The sequence below is a fragment of the Panulirus ornatus genome, chromosome 16 (assembly GCF_036320965.1).
Source record: "Panulirus ornatus isolate Po-2019 chromosome 16, ASM3632096v1, whole genome shotgun sequence".
Taxonomy (NCBI): domain Eukaryota; kingdom Metazoa; phylum Arthropoda; class Malacostraca; order Decapoda; family Palinuridae; genus Panulirus; species Panulirus ornatus.
The window spans coordinates 17,578,261-17,598,319 of NC_092239.1; the positions used below are offsets into that span (position 1 = coordinate 17,578,261).

Genomic DNA, 20,059 nt, shown 5'->3' on the forward strand with positions numbered 1-20,059 from the left:
TGGGGCCTGTATGTGGAAAGGGAGCTGTGGTTTCGGGCATTATTGCATGACAGCTAGAGACTGCGTGTGAACGAATGGGGCCTTTGTTGTCTTTTCCTAGTGCTACCTCGCACACATGAGGGGGGAGGGGGATGGTATTCCATGTGTGGCGAGGTGGCGATGGAAATGAATAAAGGCAGACAGTGTGAATTGTGTGCATGGGTATATATGTACGTGTCTGTGTGTGTATATATATGTGTACATTGAGATGTATTTTTTTTTTTATACTTTGTCGCTGTCTCCCGCGTTTGCGAGGTAGCGCAAGGAAACAGACGAAAGAAATGGCCCCCCCCCCCCATACACATGTACATACACACGTCCACACACGCAAATATACATACCTACACAGCTTTCCATGGTTTACCCCAGACGCTTCACATGCCTTGATTCAATCCACTGACAGCACGTCAACCCCTGTATACCACATCGCTCCAATTCACTCTATTCCTTGCCCTCCTTTCACCCTCCTGCATGTTCAGGCCCCGATCACACAAAATCTTTTTCACTCCATCTTTCCACCTCCAATTTGGTCTCCCTCTTCTCCTCGTTCCCTCCACCTCCGACACATATATCCTCTTGGTCAATCTTTCCTCACTCATTCTCTCCATGTGACCAAACCATTTCAAAACACCCTCTTCTGCTCTCTCAACCACACTCTTTTTATTTCCACACATCTCTCTTACCCTTACGTTACTTACTCGATCAAACCACCTCACACCACACATTGTCCTCAAACATCTCATTTCCAGCACATCCATCCTCCTGCGCACAACTCTATCCATAGTCCACGCCTCGCAACCATACAACATTGTTGGAACCACTATTCCTTAAAAACATGCCCATTTTTGCTTTCCGAGATAATGTTCTCGACTTCCACACATTCTTCAAGACTCCCAGAATTTTCGCCCCCTCCCCCACCCTATGATCCACTTCCGCTTCCATGGTTCCATCCGCTGCCAGATCCACTCCCAGATATCTAAAACACTTCACTTCCTCCAGTTTTTCTCCATTCAAACTCACCTCCCAATTGAATTGACCCTCAACCCTACTGTACCTAATAACCTTGCTCTTATTCACATTTACTCTTAACTTTCTTCTTTCACACACTTTACCAAACTCAGTCACCAGCTTCTGTACTTTCTCACATGAATCAGACACCAGCGCTGTATCATCAGCGAACAACAACTGACTCACTTCCCAAGCTCTCTCATCCCCAACAGACTTCATACTTGCCCCTCTTTCCAAAACTCTTGCATTCACCTCCCTAACAACCCCATCCATAAACAAATTAAACAACCATGGAGACATCACACACCCCTGCCGCAAACCTACATTCACTGAGAACCAATCACTTTCCTCTCTTCCTACACGTACACATGCCTTACATCCTCGATAAAAACTTTTCACTGCTTCTAACAACTTGCCTCCCACACCATATATTCTTAATACCTTCCACAGAGCATCTCTATCAACTCTATCATATGCCTTCTCCAGATCCATAAATGCTACATACAAATCCATTTGCTTTTCTAAGTATTTCTCACATACATTCTTCAAAGCAAACACCTGATCCACACATCCTCTACCACTTCTGAAACCACACTGCTCTTCCCCAATCTGATGCTCTGTACATGCCTTCACCCTCTCAATCAATACCCTCCCATATAATTTGCCAGGAATACTCAACAAACTTATACCTCTGTAATTTGAGCACTCACTCTTATCCCCTTTGCCTTTGTACAATGGCACTATGCACGCATTCCGCCAATCCTCAGGCACCTCACCATGAGTCATACACACATTAAATAACCTTACCAACCAGTCAACAATACAGTCACCCCCTTTTTTAATAAATTCCACTGCAATACCATCCAAACCTGCTGCCTTGCCGGCTTTCATCTTCCGCAAAGCTTTTACTACCTCTTCTCTGTTTACCAAATCATTTTCCCTAACCCTCGCACCTTGCACACCACCTCGACCAAAACACCCTATATCTGCCACTCTATCATCAAACACATTCAACAAACCTTCAAAATACTCACTCCATCTCCTTCTCACATCACCACTACTTGTTATCACCTCCCCATTTGCGCCCTTCACTGAAATTCCCATTTGCTCCCTTGTCTTACGCACTTTATTTACCTCCTTCCAGAACATCTTTTTATTCTCCCTAAAATTTAATGATATTCTCTCACCCCAACTCTCATTTGCCCTTTTTTTCACCTCTTGCACCTTTCTCTTGACCTCCTGTCTCTTTCTTTTATACGTCTCCCACTCAATTTCATTTTTTCCCTGCAAAAATCGTCCAAATGCCTCTCTCTTCTCTTTCACTAATAATCTTACTTCTTCATCCCACCACTCACTACCCTTTCTAATCAACCCACCTCCCACTCTTCTCATGCCACAAGCATCTTTTGCGCAATCCATCACTGATTCCCTAAATACATCCCATTCCTCCCCCACTCCCCTTACTTATTTTTTTTTTTTTTTATCAATTATTTTGCTTTGTCGCTGTCTCCCGCGTTTGCGAGGTAGCGCAAGGAAACAGACGAAAGAAATGGCCCAACCCACCCCCATATACATGTATATACACACACGTCCACACACGTAAATATACATACCTATACATCTCAATGTACACATATATATACACACACAGACACATACATATATACCCATGCACACAATTCACACTGTCTGCCTTTATTCATTCCCATCGCCACCTCACCACACATGGAATACCATCCCCCTCCCCCCTCACGTGTGTGGGGTAGCGCTAGGAAAAGACAACAGCTGTCATGCAATAATGCCCGAAACCACAGCTCCCCTTCCATATCCAGGCCCCACACAGCTTTCCATGGTTTACCCTAGACGCTTCACATGCCCTGATTCAATCCACTGACAGCACGTCAACCCCGGTATACCACATCGATCCAATTCACTCTATTCCTTGCCCGCCTTTCACCCTCCTGCATGTTCAGGCCCCGATCACTCAAAATCTTTTTCACTCCATCTTTCCACCTCCAATTTGGTCTCCCACTTCTCCTCGTTCCCTCCACCTCCGACACATATATCCTCTTGGTCAATCTTTCCTCACTCATTCTCTCCATGTGCCCAAACCATTTCAAAATACCCGCTTCTGCTCTCTCAACCACGCTCTTTTTATTCCACACATCTCTCTTACCCTTACATTACTTACTCGATCAAACCACCTCACACCACACATTGTCCTCAAACATCTCATTTCCAGCACATCCACCCTCCTGCGCACAACTCTATCCATAGCCCACGCCTCGCAACCATACAACATTGTTGGAACCACTATTCCTTCAAACATACCCATTTTTGCTTTCCGAGATAATGTTCTCGACTTCCACACATTCTTCAAGGCTCCCAGGATTTTCGCCCCCTCCCCCACCCTATGATTCACTTCCGCTTCCATGGTTCCATCCGCTGCCAGATCTACTCCCACATATCTAAAACACTTTACTTCCTCCAGTTTTTCTCCATTCAAACTTACCTCCCAATTGACTTGACCCTCAACCCTACTGTACCTAATAACCTTGCTCTTATTCACATTTACTCTTAACTTTTTTCTTTCACACACTTTACCAAAGTCAGTCACCAGCTTCTGCACTTTCTCACATGAATCAGCCACCAGCGCTGTATCATCAGCGAACAACAACTGACTCACTTCCCAAGCTCTCTCATCCACAACAGACTTCATTCTTGCCCCTCTTTCCAAAACTCTTGCATTCACCTCCCTAACAACCCCATCCATAAACAAATTAAACAACCATGGAGACATCACACACCCCTGCCGCAATCCTACATTCACTGAGACCCAATCACTTTCCTCTCTTCCTACACGTACACATGCCTTACATCCTCGATAAAAACTTTTCACTGCTTCTAACAACTTGCCTCCCACACCATATATTCTTAATACCTTCCACAGAGCATCTCTATCAACTCTATCATATGCCTTCTCCAGATCCATAAATGCTACAAACAAATCCATTTGCTTTTCTAAGTATTTCTCACATACATTCTTCAAAGCAAACACCTGATCCACACATCCTCTACCACTTCTGAAACCACACTGCTCTTCCCCAATCTGATGCTCTGTACATGCCTTCACCCTCTCAATCAATACCCTCCCATATAATTTACCAGGAATACTCAACAAACTTATACCTCTGTAATTTGAGCACTCACTCTTATCCCCTTTGCCTTTGTACAATGGCACTACACGCATTCCGCCAATCCTCAGGCACCTCAACATGAGTCATACATACATTAAATAAGCTTACCAACCAGTCAACAATACAGTCACCCCCTTTTTTAATAAATTCCACTGCAGTACCATCCAAACCTGCTGCCTTGCCGGCTTTCATCTTCCGCAAAGCTTTTACTAACTCTTCTCTGTTTACCAAATCATTTTCCCCAACCCTCTCACTTTGCACACCACCTCGACCAAGACACCCTATATCTGCAATGTATATATATATATATATATATATATATATATATATATATATATATATATATATATATATATATATATATATATTTATATATATATATACTGGAAATCCTCCCCTCTCGTTTTTTTTTTAATTTTCCAAAAGAAGGAACAGAGAAGGGGGCCAGGTGAGGATATTCCCTCAAAGGCCCAGTCCTCTGTTCTTAACGCTACCTCGCTATCGCGGGAAATGGCGAATAGTATGAAAAAAAAAAAAAAAAAAAAATATATATATATATATATATATATATATATATATGATATATATAAATATATATATATATATATATATATATATATATATATATATATATATATATATATATATATATATATATATATATATATATGATATATATAAATATATATATATATATATATATATATATATATATATATATATATATATATATATATATATATATATATATGATATATGTTTTAGATATCTTGGAGTGGATCTGGCAGCGGATGGAACCATGGAAGCGGCAGTGAATCATAGGGTGGGGGAGGGGGCGAAAATCCTGGGAGCCTTGAAGAATGTGTGGAAGTCGAGAACATTATCTCGGAAAGCAAAAATGGTTGTTTGAAGGAATAGTGATTCCAACAATGTTGTACGGTTGCGAGGCGTGGGCTATGGATAGAGTTGTGCGCAGGAGGATGGATGTGCTGGAAATGAGATGTTTGAGGACAATGTGTGGTGTGAGGTGGTTTGATCGAGTAAGTAACGTAAGGGTAAGAGAGATGTGTGGAAATAAAAAGAGCGTGGTTGAGAGAGCAGAAGAGGGTGTTTTGAAATGGTTTGGGCACATGGAGAGAATGAGTGAGGAAAGATTGACCAAGAGGATATATGTGTCGGAGGTGGAGGGAACGAGAAGAAGTGGGAGACCAAATTGGAGGTGGAAAGATGGAGTGAAAAAGATTTTGTGTGATCGGGGCCTGAACATGCAGGAGGGTGAAAGGAAGGCAAGGAATAGAGTGAATTGGATCGATGTGGTATACCGGGGTTGACGTGGTGTCAGTGGATTGAATCAGGGCCTGTGAAGCGTCTGGGTTAAACCATGGAAAGCTGTGTAGGTATGTATATTTGCGTGTGTGGACGTATGTACATACATGTGTATGGGGGTGGGTTGGGCCATTTCTTTCGTCTGTTTCCTTGCGCTACTTCACACACGCGGGAGACAGCGACAAAGCAAAAAAAAAAAAAAAAAAAGAAATATATATATATATATATATATATATATATATATATATATATATATATATATATATATATATATATATATATAAGTTCCCAAGTGCACTTTCGAGTAAGTGATCATATCGGAAGGGGAGATACAAGAATGAGTCAGAAGACATAGAACAGTTTGTTGATATACAAGGAAGAGACGTAGCTAAGACGCTGTTGGTAAACAAGTGTTAACGGATGATGGTGTTCGGGTTGGTGTTTTTAGGTCCGGCTACATGCATGTCATAACATCATATTGTGTGACAAGAAAGAGAAATGTCTACAGATATTGCCTACAATAAAGCTATCCAATTTGTATAAACCTTCGCTAATATCGATGTTACAATTCTTTGTGTATTCAATAACAGAAGATTCAATGACATTTCTCGTGGTAAAGGAGTTACAGTTAAGAACTGAATTGGCATTACTCCAGTCAATACAATGGTAATGATTTTTAACATGATGAAAGAAAGCATTTGAGTCACGTCTAACATAAAGATCCTTATCAGTCTGCCCAACATAAGACATATCACAATTTTTACAGGGTATTCTGCAAACATAGCCTGCAGAACCTTTCTAGTGAATTCCTGATTGAGGTTGGTTGGTTGTTTGTTCTGTTGGCCTATGAACTGCCAAGGTCATTAAGGCCGTCAACGTAAGCTACATCCACCAACCGAAAAATCTTTAACACCTTCGGGTGCTAAAGATAATTCTAAGACCACACACATTTCACCATGCATGTAGCAAATCGACCTGGTTAAGATATCCTTTATAGCGTTGTTGTTGCTGAAGGCTACATTTGTACTGAAGGATTTAAGCAATATGGGAAGTAATGAAGAATCATCACTAAAAGAGAGAAGGAAAAAAATTCTTGGTATCAAGAGGAGGTTTAGGTTTAACTCTATAAAATTTATTCTTTGCCAATTTAAGGACCTTATCAATGAAAGTTCTAGTATGCTTTAACTTCGATCCAACAGAATATATCTTCTAAAACTCATCAATAGATTTTGGATAGTATATGCGTAATACCCTAAGGAACATCTCCATACCATATCTCTAAGCATAATTTGGGATGGCGATGGGTAACCCTCCTTCACCAGTATTAGGTAATCTTTACATGGAATTCTTTGAAACAATATTACCAAGGGATATCTTGCCAAGGCAATTTGGCTTAGGTATGTAGATGATGTTCTTCGTGTTTGGTTAACAAACGAAAATTCACAAATATTTTCCTTTTACTTAGCAACTTAGTACCTTCTATCAACTTTACTGTAGAATTGGAAAATGATTATATGTTCCTATTTCTAGACTGCATGATTCAAAGGGATAGAAATATGTTTAAGTTTAGCATATACAGTATAACATACCAATGTTTGTTCAGATATTCCTTATCATTTAGCTCCACACGGCAGAGTTAAATTATCATCATTCAAGTAGATGTTCCGTAGGACATTATATTCATGCAGTCAACAATCTAATGATGAGTTTGAGAAGCTATATTCTATTGGATCCAAGTTCAAGTAACCTAGATCTTTCATTGGTAAATCCCTTAAGTTGGCAAAGAATAAATTTTACAGAGTTAAACCCAAACCTCCCTTCGATACCAAGTCTTTCAGTTATCCTTTTTAGCGATAATTCTTCATCACTTTCTCGGTTGCTTAAATCCTTTGATGTAAATGTAGCCCTCAGCAATAACAAAACCATAAAGAATATCTTAATCAGGAACTCATCAGAAAATTCTGCAGACTGTCTACAGAATACCCTGTAAAAATTGTTACGCAGATTTGTAAGGATCTTTAGCAACATAAGGATCTTGAGCAACATAGATATAGTATGAGAACAGGACATGAATCAAATGTTTTGTTTCACGTTAAAAATTATGACCGCTGTATTGACTGGAGTAATGTCAATTCAGTTATTAACTGTCACTCCTTTACCATGAGAAATATAATTGAATCTTCTATTGGGAAATACACAAAGAATTGTAACATTAACATTATAAAAAGTTTATACAAATTGGATAGCTTTGGTGTAGGCAAAATTTTTAAACAGTTCCCTTTCTTGTCAAAATTTTAAGACAGGCATGATGCCAGACCAGGAAACACTAACCCGAACACCGCCATCCGTTAACGCTTGTTTACCAACAACGTCTTAGCTACGCCTCTTCTTTGTACATCAACTGGCAGTTCTATGTCTCCTGTTTCCTTCTTGTATCTCCCATAACGATGCGATCATTACACTTAAATGCAATTCGAAACATGTGTTTCATTTTCTGTGGATTTTTGCATATACTAAGTAGATCACGCGCACCATGTCACCTCTTGCAATACTTTCATCCGGTATTTCACTATTTCAGTCTTGTCATTGACAGACGTATTTCTTTATCTATTCACCTTAACATTATATACCTAATGTATTTCTTTCCCAGTGAGGAACACGTCTGCTTTCTCCAACAGTGCTGCTGAATGCAATAGTGAGATGCGACCGTCTATTACATTTTTCCTTTGTTCAACACTTTGTTTATGTTGGTGTGGTGGCGCAGGCCAGTGTGGAGGGCAGGCTGCCGGTCATGGTCTTCCTCCACGGAGGAGGGAGCTTCTGGGGCTCAGCAAGATTGTACCCACCTTACACCCTCCTCAACCAGCGGGTCGTCCTGGTCGTGCCCCAGTATAGGCTTGGCACTGTAGGTAAGTCAACCAACGGGTCATCCTGGTCTAGGGGTTGCCTCAATTACCGTGTTCCGTTGACGCGTCAGAAAATGATCAATCCAAACTGGTGACGCACTGCAAAAAGCACAATGAGTTATATGGGCCACATGACTTCCCCTGTAGTGTCCTAAAGGAGAGGCCATCTGAAGTAGGTGTGATCCTTGCTCGCCTATACCGTCTCTGTCCACGGTCTTTCCCCTTTTGGAGGCATGTCTTGGAGAAACCCACCCCTAAGAAATGAGACCATTCTATCCCTTTCAAGTATTACACCTTTGCTCTTACTACTGTTATCTCCAGTCTATGAGACTCGCCTTAACTTCTGCTTCCTTAAGCACTTAGAATCTTATTCCCTTCTCTTAGATCACCAATAGAGTTTTCGTAATACAACGTCTACTGGTGATCTCTCCGATGTGACTCACCTCTAGTCCTTCTCTCTACGTAATTTTGGTGAATCTTTTGCCATGACACTCGACATCTCCAAGGCATTTGACGGGGTGTGGCAAGTCTCTCCTTTCTCAGTCTCCTTCCTTAAGCTTTTCTGCTTCTCTCTGTTTCCTGGCGCATACCTTTCTTGCTGGTTGTCCCATCGCAACCGTCGGAGATGGGACGACTCCCTTTCATCCTGTCAACAGTGGCCTTCCTCAGGGTTCTGTCCTCTCGCCTATCCTCTTTCTTCTCTATGAATGACCTTATTCTTCAGTCCCTAACCCTTAACACTTTTAAGCCGGCATACCCCAGATCACTCTCTCCCCTCTTTCCTTTACTCACACTGAACTTGTTTCCCCTCTTTATTCTGACCTATAAAGTATGAGGGAGTGGCAATGCAGTAATCTACTTATATTCGAACAAACAATCTGCGGAGACCTCTCCTTTTTTTTCGTCTGCGAACCCTGTTCTATAATCTTCCCATTCACAAAGGATCAGGTCTACAAACACCTGAGGTGCCCTCGTTAATTTCTTCCAAATTCTTTTTCCTCACACTTTAATTCTCGTTTCATCCAGATGACCACGAATCGGGCATGTTGGTTCCCCCCTGCCATTTTGTTTGGAAAGAAATGCATTTCAAAATCAAGACTCATGAAACATGCCAACTGAAGGACATCCTGTAGTGCACTGTAACACCTATGAACATGCTTTTTCAGCCTAATTAGAGAGAAAAACCTCAGCAGCCCAGCATTATAACCATAATCTGCGCTAGTAATATAAGGAAACTTTCGAAGAATGCAAAAGTTATTCGTGCAAACTGCCAGCTACCTTTATACTACCTCCCACTCAAAAATGAAACAGACGAATAAATATATATCCTAGATGATGAAATATGTCAACCTGAGAAGGTGTCAAACAAAAAATCACCAGACTGAAAACTAATTGTATGTAAATCTAGAAAAAAAACGTATGATGCATTCATTTATCCATGGAAAAAAAGTCCATGCACTGAATCGCAAAAATATCAGGCCAGAATTGAAAACAGCACGAATCGAAACAAATTCTAACTGCCTGGCAATATCACGGGGTGAATGCAAATACGGGCAAAGTTACTAAAGCAGAGGGACAGGTTTGTTGTGCGGCGAGTTTAACTACAGAAACTTCTGGAGGAAGTGGAGTGCTTTCGATACCTATGAGTGGACACAGCAGGGAATGAAACCATGGAAGCGGAATTTAGTCACAGGGTGGGAGAGGGAGCAAAGGTTCTGGGAGCACTGAAGAATGTGTGGAAAGAGAGGCCGTTATCTGGGAAGGTGAATATGGGTATGTTTGAAGATACAGTACTCCCAATAATGTTGTATGGAATTGAAGATGTGTGGAGGAGAGTGGAGGTATTAGAAATTGAATATCTAAAGTCAGCTTGTGCTGTGGCGTGGGTTGATCGAGTAAGTATTAAAAGAGTAAGAGAGAGGTGTGGTAGTAAGAAGAGTGTGGTTGAGAGAGTTGAAGAGGGCATGCTGAAGTGATGTGGACACATGCAGAGAATGAGATAGGAGAAGTGACAAAGAGGATGTGTGTGTTAGAAGCGGATGGAACAAGAAAAAAGGGGAGACCAAACTGGAGATGGAAGGATGGAATGAAAAAGATTCTGGGTGATCGGGGCTTCAACATACAGGTAGATAAAAGGCTCGTACTGGACAGAGATAAATAGAATAATGTGGTATACAAGGATTGACGTGCTGTCTATGGACTGAACCATGGCATGTGAAGCGGGGAAATCATGGAAAGGTCTGTGAGGCGCAGTTGTGGATGGGGGAGTGGTTTCGGTGCACTTCACGTGATAGCCAACGAATGGATGTGAGCAAATGCGGCCTTTCTTCGTCTGTTCCTGCCGCTGCCTCGCAAACGCAGGAAACGGCAAAGAAGTGTATGTGTGTGTGTGTGTGTGTTCCATTTTTCCTCGTAATTATTACCCAAATATGTAGATCATGCGCATCACTGTAACTACTGTATATATATATATATATATATATATATATATATATATATATATATATATATATATATATATATATAGAGAGAGAGAGAGAGAGAGAGAGAGAGAGAGAGAGAGAGAGAGAGAGAGTTACGTAGAGTTACACAGATAAACAGTCCACAAAGGTCCAAGGTCCAGGAGAGGCAGTTCGTCCTTAGCACTACTGAACAAGATGCAATCCTCTTAAAGTAGTAGACATGAAGTATGACAAAGCAAAGGCTCTCTCCCCACTCCCCGGTAACACGCCAGACGGGAAACAGGTAAAAAAAAAAATACCTCGCAGGACGCACATGGCCGAAGGATTTTTTTTTTACAGGAAGGACAGAAATCAGAAGGAACTTGAAAATGTATTGAATCACATCACCAGAGACATGCATCCCTTCCTTCATTTTGTATAAAGATAGAAAATAGTACTAAGGTAATCATTATGTGTAAAGATCATACAGTATTTCCTTCTGGTTCCTTTCAGCAGGCTACACGGGTCAATCAGTTTCGATACATCACCGCAGCGTGGTAAAGGCACGATGAGCGGCCGAGAAGGTAAGCATGATATACCAACCCGTTATGATAACTGGAAGCGATTTATTCAGTGCCGAAGAGTGACAGGCGTCGATCACCCGCCATCTTGAAAATATCAACAATGTTGCTCTGAACAACACGTTCTGATAACTTATTTCGCGCGTCCATAATGTCGTTGGTAAAGTAATATTTCCAGCAATCCAGACCGCATCGGTGATCTCTTAAGTTCTAGTCCATTTTCTCTCGTTGGTAGTACAGGTGCGACAGCTGAGAAATTTTCCATATCGACATGGCTGAATCCCTTAAGTACTTTAAAACATTATGATGACTTGCCTTGGAGCCGCTTCTTGCTTATAAAGAATGAATTCAATTCTGTCATTCTGAGCTTATATGGTGTACTGCGTAACGAAGGAATGTATTGCTCTACGTTGTGCTCCTTCCTTCCAATTTAAGACCATCACTGAGGTGGAGAGCCCAGAACTGCACTACATGTTTGAGGTGGGGCATAACTAGACTTACTGTAGGTATAGTTGCAGGGTCACATCTTGGCATTTCTATGTAAAGTCTCTGTGAGTAAATAATTATACCCTATTTGCTTTCTTGGCTGCTTCGTTACAATGCTAGAAAAATCTGAGGGTGTTGTAAACTGGCCCCTAGATCCCTCACACTGGGGGTATCCTAGATCCCTCACACTAAGGATGTTCTAGATCCCTCACACTGGGGGTATCCTAGATCCCTCACACTAAGGATGTTCTAGATCCCTCACACTGGGGGTATCCTAGATCTCTCAAACTAAGGATGTTCTAGATCCGTCACACTAGGAGGTATCCGAGATCCCTCACTCTAGGGATGTTCTAGATCCCTCACACTAGGGGTATCCGAGGTCCCTCACACTAGGGGTATCCGAGGTCCCTCACACTAGGGGTATCCTAGATCCCTCACACTAAGGATGTTCTAGATCCCTCACACTAGGGGTATCCGAGATCCCTCACACTAGGGATGTTCTAGATCCTCGCACTAGGGGTATCCTAGATCCCTCACACTTGGGATGCTCTAGGTTCCTCACACTAAGGGTGTCCCATATCTTGTCCATAATCGAATTTCTCGTTGAGGTTTGCCACACGCAACACAAATTTATGTGCTGCAAATGGCAATTGCCATTTCCTTGACCGCTCAGCTATTCTATCTAGATCCTCTTGTAATGTGAACTTATCTTCTTCAGTTATTACAGCATTGCCGATCTTCTGAGAATTTGGACACCAGGTTATCCAGCCTTACATTTCTCTATCAAGTGTTTATCTCTTACTCCTAATGCTCTGCTTAAGGCGCAGCTACCTACATTTTCTCACGGAAGAGGGCCGACCATATCACTATTATCGGATCTGCCTCTCGTTGTGCCAATCACCTCTACAGCACCCTCCAAATTAGTAGTCATTTGGTGAATATCGCTGTTCCCAACATTAACCACTAAACATGACTTTATAACTGGTACTTTAATTTCCTTTACCTTTTGGTTATTGTGGGAAATTTTAGTACCAGGATAAACGTGAGAAGTTCTCTTAGCCCCCGAGTTCCCAGCCATGTGTTTACCCAGATTTTTGATTAGTGAATTTCCTAGAATCATGGAACTATCATCGTCACTCATGTCTTCCAAGTCGCTGAGGACTGCAGAGCGAGTGCTCGTAAGTGGGGCCAACAGGGGTGGGAGGGAGGAAGTAGGCACATGAGGAAGCGGGAGGGGAGCGGTTGAGGTGGGGTGGTGACTGAGGTGTGACGTAAACTTGGAGGAGCTTAAGGGATTAAGGCGAAGAGGGCCCTGGGTCTTGGGACCTTGGTGTAGGGAGGGGACTTGGGGTGAGAGAAGGTAGCAGGAAGGGAGAGGGTGAACATGATGAGGTTCAGAAGGGGATGAAGGAGGGGCGGGGCGGGGCGGGGCAGGTAGTGGACGCTTATGATGGGGAACAGGGGAGAGGTACGAGTGGAGTAGGGGTGGATCAGGACGGCGAATGAGTGAGGGGAGGGAGGCAAGCGCTGGCTGGAGACAGAGTGGGAGGTCGTGACGGCGCTCCATTTTTAATCGCTGTCTTTTTTTATCCTTGAGTGAGAGTACTTGTGAGCAGCATTTGTTCAACCTCATTTCCCCCTTAGATTACAGCTTCACTTATCGGGGTCGTATCAGACTTTGAAACACTGCTGCCCAGATAACTGATGGTCTTGACAGATGTGGTTGTACCCGGTGCATTCTCTCACAAGCATCACCAACAGTGGCTTTTATCTTTATGTGAAATTCATGAGCCACGCATTGACGTACATTTCTGTGGATATTCCATTGGTAATCGGTCATATCTTTTCCACACCAGGTGAAAGCCAGGAAGAATGTTTTCCTTCCTCCTCCCATTTTTTTTTTCAACCACACTAATCACTTAAAAGCTTACACGGTGACCTTCACTCCTACAGGCACTGTCTCACTGTCTTAATCTCATGGCAGCCGAGACAGCACGTAATCATGACTGCCTCATATACGCCCCATGTACACAAACCTGTATACCCTAGTCATGCCCCTAAGCTTTCGGCAGGGTTTCTCTCAACGGAAGACTCGATAATGCCGGGCAACCTAGGCGTGAAGGACCAGTCCTTGGCGCTCCGCTGGGTCCAGAGGAATATCCATGTCTTCGGCGGCGACCCCGACAGAGTCACCCTCTTCGGGGAGAGCGCTGGTGCCTCCAATACCCACCTACATGTTCTCTCGCCAAAATCTGCAGGTGGGTGCCCGCTTCATTACCGCACTATACTTGAGTTAGGCAAACAGAAAGTATTTCATTTTATTATAAATATGACGTACTCTATTCAACCGTGTGTGTGTTTGTATGTGTGTGTGGCGCGCGCGCGCGCGTGTGTGTGTGTGTGTGTGTGTGTGTGTGTGTGTGTGTGTGTGTGTGTGTGTGTGTGTGTGTGGTGGGTGGGTGGGTGGGTGGGTGTGTATCATTACCTCTTATTTACTATGTTTGTTGCACCCTCTCTTAACCATGTGTTTGCTTTGAAGAATGTATGTGAGAAATACTTAGAAAAACAAATGGATTTGTATGCAGCATTTATGGATCTGTAGAAAGAATATGATAGAGTTGATAGAGATGCTCTGTGAAAGGTATTAAGAATATATGGTGTGGGAGGAAAGTTGTTAGAAGCAGTGAAAAGTTTTTATCAAGGATGTAAGGCATGTGTACGTGTAGGAAGAGAGGAAAGTGATTGGTTCTCAGTGAATGCCGGTCTGCGGCAGGGGTGCGTGATGTCTCCATGGTTGTTTAATTTGTTTATGGATGGGGTTGTTTTTGGTTTCCGAGATAATGTTCTCACCTTCAAATTTTTCAACGCTCCCAGAACTTTCGCCTCCTCCCCCACCCTGTGACTCACTTCCACTTCCATAGTTCTATCCGCTACCAAAGCCACTCTCAGACATCTAAAACACTTCACTTCCTCCAGTTTTTCTCTATTCAAACTTACCTCCCAACTGACTTGTCCCTCAACCCTAATGTACCTAATAACCTTGCTCTTATTCACATTTACTCTCAGCTTTCTTCTTTCACACACTTTACCAAACTCAGTCACCAGCTTCTGCAGTTTCTCATCCGAAGCAGCCACCAGCGCTGTATCATCAGCGAACAACAGCTGACTCACTTCCTAAGCCCTCTCATCCACAACAGACTGCATACTTGCCCCTCTCTCCAAAACTCTTGCATTTACCTCCCTAACAACCCCATCCATAAACAAATTAAACAACCATGGCGACATCACGCACCCCTGCCGTAAACCGAGTCACTGTGAACCAATCACTTTCCTCTCTTCCTACTCGTACACGTGCCTTACATCCTCGATAAAAGCTCTTCACTGCTTCTAGCAACTTGCCTCCCACACCATATATTCTTAATACCTTCCACAGAGCATGTCTATCAGATCCGTTAATACTGCATACAAATCCATTTGTTTTTCAAAGTATTTCTCACATACATTCTTCAAAGCAAACACCTGATCCCCACATCCTCTACCACTTCTGAAACCACACTGCTCTTCCCCAATCTGATGCGCTGTACATGCCTTCACCCTCTCAATCAATACACTCCCACATAATTTCCCAGAAATACTTAACAAACATATACCTCTGTAATCTGAACACTCACCTTTATCCCCTTTGTCTTTGTACAATGGCACTATGCATGCATTCCGCCAATCCTCAGGAACTTCACCATGAGCCATACATACATTAGATATCCTTATCAACCAGTTAACAACACAGTCACCCCCTTTTTTAATAAATTTCACTGCAATACCATCCAAACCCGCCGCCTTGCCGGCTTCCATCTTCCGCAAAGCTTTCACTACCTCTTCTCTGTTTACCAAACCATTCTCCCTAACCCTCTCACTTCACACACCATCTCGACCAAAACACCCTATATCTGCCACTCTATCATCTAACACATTCAACAAACCTTCAAAATACTCACTCCATCTCCTTCTCACATCACCACTACTTATTACTTGTTGACCCGTTCAAAATAACCATACAGGTGTTTTGGACTGACTCCAAATTACTAGCAACGGAAGACCAGAGTGGGTGGCGTTCACTCCACGTTCGTGGTCTTAGGTGCAGACAAGGAGATGTTCACCGAACGCTTGGCAGTTCTAAAAGCAAGTGCAATCTGACAATCCCTCCGTACGTCCAGCAGGGATAGTGGGGTCAGACCTTGATCATCACTATCTCTCTGAACTACACCTGTAGAGGCGCTAGATTTAGACCGGTGTCGTATGATCAGTAATCCTTTTCTCCCCCATATATCATCTAGGTACAGTACCATACTGTCCCTCTGGTTTAGTCCCTCAGCAACAGTGACTTTTGCCTTGATCTACAGCATCAGGCAAACGAAGCAAAGACCTAACGCCATACGAGCACATCCTATAAAAAACACAGCAGCTATGTGAGGATAGGTGTAGCTAGAAACACTGAAGTCTAAGGTGAGAAATGCAGATCCCTAAATCTCATTTTCTTTCATCTTCAAATTACCACTTCCCTTTGCTCTTTCGAAAATTTAATCCAGTCAACTTATATACAACAACGATCTAGCTTGTGAGGACGGTCAGTAATTATCACATTCAGTCCTCATCACTGGATACCGCAACCCAACTTTAAAACTTGACGTAAAAATTTTCATCATTAGAGCAACTGGATATAATTTTAGATTATACATTCTGTGGAAAAATAAAAAAAAATAATATTTCACGGATTTTGTAATGATTCTCAAAAACAGTTATAGTTTATCAGGTACTGTTTCCTTGAGCAGATAAACATACACGAGGAACTGATACTTCCAGATGACCTACATACCCATGAAGAACTAACTGGACATTGCCACGTAACGCCGTACATCATGACCCAGCCGATGATCTGAATATTTCTCAACAACTTGAGCTTGACAGTATAATGGTTGATCACGACTGTTACGATCCTTGAACAGAACGTTACGTTCCTTAAGCATCTTAGTGGCACGATCCTTTACGATCCTGGAGCACGACAGTACCATCCTTGAGCACAATGGTTCGATCCTTCAGCACAAAGGTAGGAAGTACAGTGAGTAGAAGGAGTGCGATCCTTGAGCGTCACCATACAACGATTCCTGGGTATGATGGTGAAGGATTTCTCATCCGACTCGCTAAGGGTTAACTCAAAAGCCAGGCCTTCATAAACAAGGATCATTCCGTTGGGCTCAAGGGTCGTGCACCGTGTTCATGGGCCGTACCGTCGTGCTCAAGGGATCAAACCCCTGAACCATAAGCCGAGGTCTCAAACCCTTTTCCAGGTCTCTTTTCTAGGGCCATCCTACAATCGGGCACGGCCCTCTGCCCCTTCGCTGTGACGGAGGGACACAGGAAGATGGCGATTGACTGGGCCCAGAGGCTGGGTTGTCCCGATACCAGCGACTCCCGGCAAATCCTCTCCTGCCTCCAACGGGTGGACATCCGGAAGCTGACGATAGTCCCTACACAGACTTTTGTAAGGCTTGCTCTATCTGTTTGGTTCAGCTGCTGATCCAACTGTAACGTAATAACCCTCATGATTAGTGTATCTTAACTCCGCGAGAATGACAGTAGCAGGATCCTTAAACACAACGGTATGACCCTCGAACGTGATGGTTCGACTCTTGGGTTAGATGGCCTCGATCTTTGGACAAATTTCCAAGAGTCTTACCCGTCAGGCTCAAGAGTCTTGCTGTCGTGTTCAAGGTTTAAAAGTGGATATTGTATACAATTGTCACAAGGCTGAATCGACAGCATGCGACGATCAACGACTCTCCTGTCTCAGGTATGGTTCCTGCTGCCAGCGGTGCTGCTGCCGCGCGTAGACGGTGACTTCCTGCCTTCCGACCCCGCAACGCTGATCAGCGAGGCCAGACACTCGAAGGTCGACCTCATCACCGGCATCAACGATCATGATGGATCCTTCATCACACACGGCAAGGAATACCATCACCACCGCCACAAATAAAGAAACCACATAACCAACATCCACACACATTCATGTCTAACACTAGTGCATGACGTACTCACATTGTGATAGTATAAAGTGCTGTGGTAACGTGAAGACGAAGCAACACACAATAATTTGGGTAGCACTAATGTCTGTACACACTTCCTACAACTTTGTGCGTGGGAGTAAAACTCAGTAACCCCTTGAGAACGACGGTAAGAACCTCAAACAAAAGGGTACGACTCTTAGGTATGACCTGTGTGACCTCTGACCTTGACTCATAATTGTCAGGTCTAAGGCTGGGTCATCATAACCACGGATTGTACCGTTGTGTTCGAGGGGTTCAAACACAATGCAGACTTTCTTCTGATACTGACTCCATTCTTCCCTGAGAAAGTTTGCTCAGTCTCAAACGTTTTCAGTCGGGTACAGACAAAGTTCTTTAGATTCATCTGATAAACTTGCTTACTAAAGCTGAGCCGCGGCATTTTCATAGAACTTCATGCACTTTGCCTTCCCTTTCAATAGAGTTCCACCTGATAACTTCTGAAGAATCTGTTTGAGCCCGCTTACTTGTAAGTGTTGTAGGAGTGTTTAGTATGTTTCTCTTTTCAGTGCTAAACTCACTGTCTCAAGTACGTTTTTCTCCTCGTGTTTGTAGTGCTGTTCCACAATGAAAACATGCTGGCTCAGCTCAGAGACAACCTCACCGAGATTGGACCCATTAGCCTCTTACTTTATGAGGACAAGCAGACCTCCCTCACCATCGCCTCTCGGATCTTCGACCACTACCTGGGTGGGGCAAGTGTGGACGTTGCTCACAGCGACGACGTCACGGAGGTAAGGATCCTACGGAACTTGATCAGCGTATTAGCTGTCGCGATTGCATCCAGTTCTTCCTGCTTCACCCATTTAGCATATGGATCTACGAGTTCTAGGAACTCTACAGGGTTCTACTGTGTAAATGTCCACTTGCAGTTTGTGGAAATGCTGTATACTGTTAGCGCCTCCTCCCTTTGGTCTTCTCCGGAGCCTCTTGCCGAATCTGTTGGCTTCCACCACCAACCATCCTTGTGTGGGTCCCTTTGTTCATTTATTGACGAGGTTCCTCTGATGTGTCGTTCCATCAGTGTCTAAAAAGTATAATTCAGTCTTTTCTCTCGAGTTAACATTACTCTTGTTTTCCTTTTTGAAATACTGTCTCCGGCGTCACAGTCTTGCCAAGGGTTTTATGGTGGTGCGTCGTATTCAAGGATCGTATTATCGCGTTTGCAATACTGGTACACATGCCATCCTAACACATACTTCAATTCGCACGGCCTTCTATGAGCACAACACTATTACACTTTTCCTCTTCTATTTCCAGTTTCCACTTTTGATTTACACTTGTAACAAAAAATTCCTAACATGTAAAAACAATTGAAATGCTACACCCTCATTTACGTAAGTCGTAGATACAGCCAAACTTACGTTGTAAACCGTTACATACATACACAAATACAAACAGAGGCACAACCTCCTAGGCTTTATCACTGCTATAATCCCAACAAAGTGGAGCTTTTCCTCACCTGACTCATCGTCCTATTCTGCCACCACACAGCTGTACACACACCAGTCTTCGGGGTGCCCAACGACCTGTCGGCACGGCTCCACGCCAGGAACACCAACCCAGACAGGAACACCTACATCTTCCAGCTGATGCATCGCGGCCAACACTCCATCTCGGACCTGCTGAACGTACAAGTTGGGAAACACTGTAAGTAAAGCAAACCTTTTGTTGCTGTTGTTGTCGTTGTTGATGTTCAGACCGCTTGATTGATATTTCAAAAGCATGTTAGTTCGCGCTATGAAGAGAACCTTTAATTCCTCACGTACCAAAGGATCTTGATAAAGTCTTTCATCAGAGGTGCATGAAGAACATATGGTACCAGAACGTAAGTGAAGGGTTTTCGTATGAACTGGGCGAGTGAATTTACGTGAGACAATGAGTTTGACTATGGAATCATCATTATCATTAACTAAGCGTAAACACAAGAACAAGACTTCTCACCACAGATGCACA

General features: G+C 43.1%; 1 protein-coding gene across 1 annotated transcript in view; it reads left to right on the top strand.

Moving 5' to 3' along the window:
• LOC139753906 (carboxylic ester hydrolase-like) overlaps positions 1-20,059 on the top strand; it is a 41,763-nt gene that overhangs the window by 19,157 nt on the left and 2,547 nt on the right. The window contains exons 4-10 of the mRNA XM_071670864.1: positions 8,335-8,479; positions 14,057-14,242; positions 17,330-17,523; positions 17,833-17,983; positions 18,659-18,837; positions 18,976-19,072; positions 19,598-19,753. Coding sequence (XP_071526965.1) covers positions 8,335-8,479; positions 14,057-14,242; positions 17,330-17,523; positions 17,833-17,983; positions 18,659-18,837; positions 18,976-19,072; positions 19,598-19,753 — 1,108 coding nt within the window. The remainder of the gene's footprint in view (positions 1-8,334; positions 8,480-14,056; positions 14,243-17,329; positions 17,524-17,832; positions 17,984-18,658; positions 18,838-18,975; positions 19,073-19,597; positions 19,754-20,059) is intronic.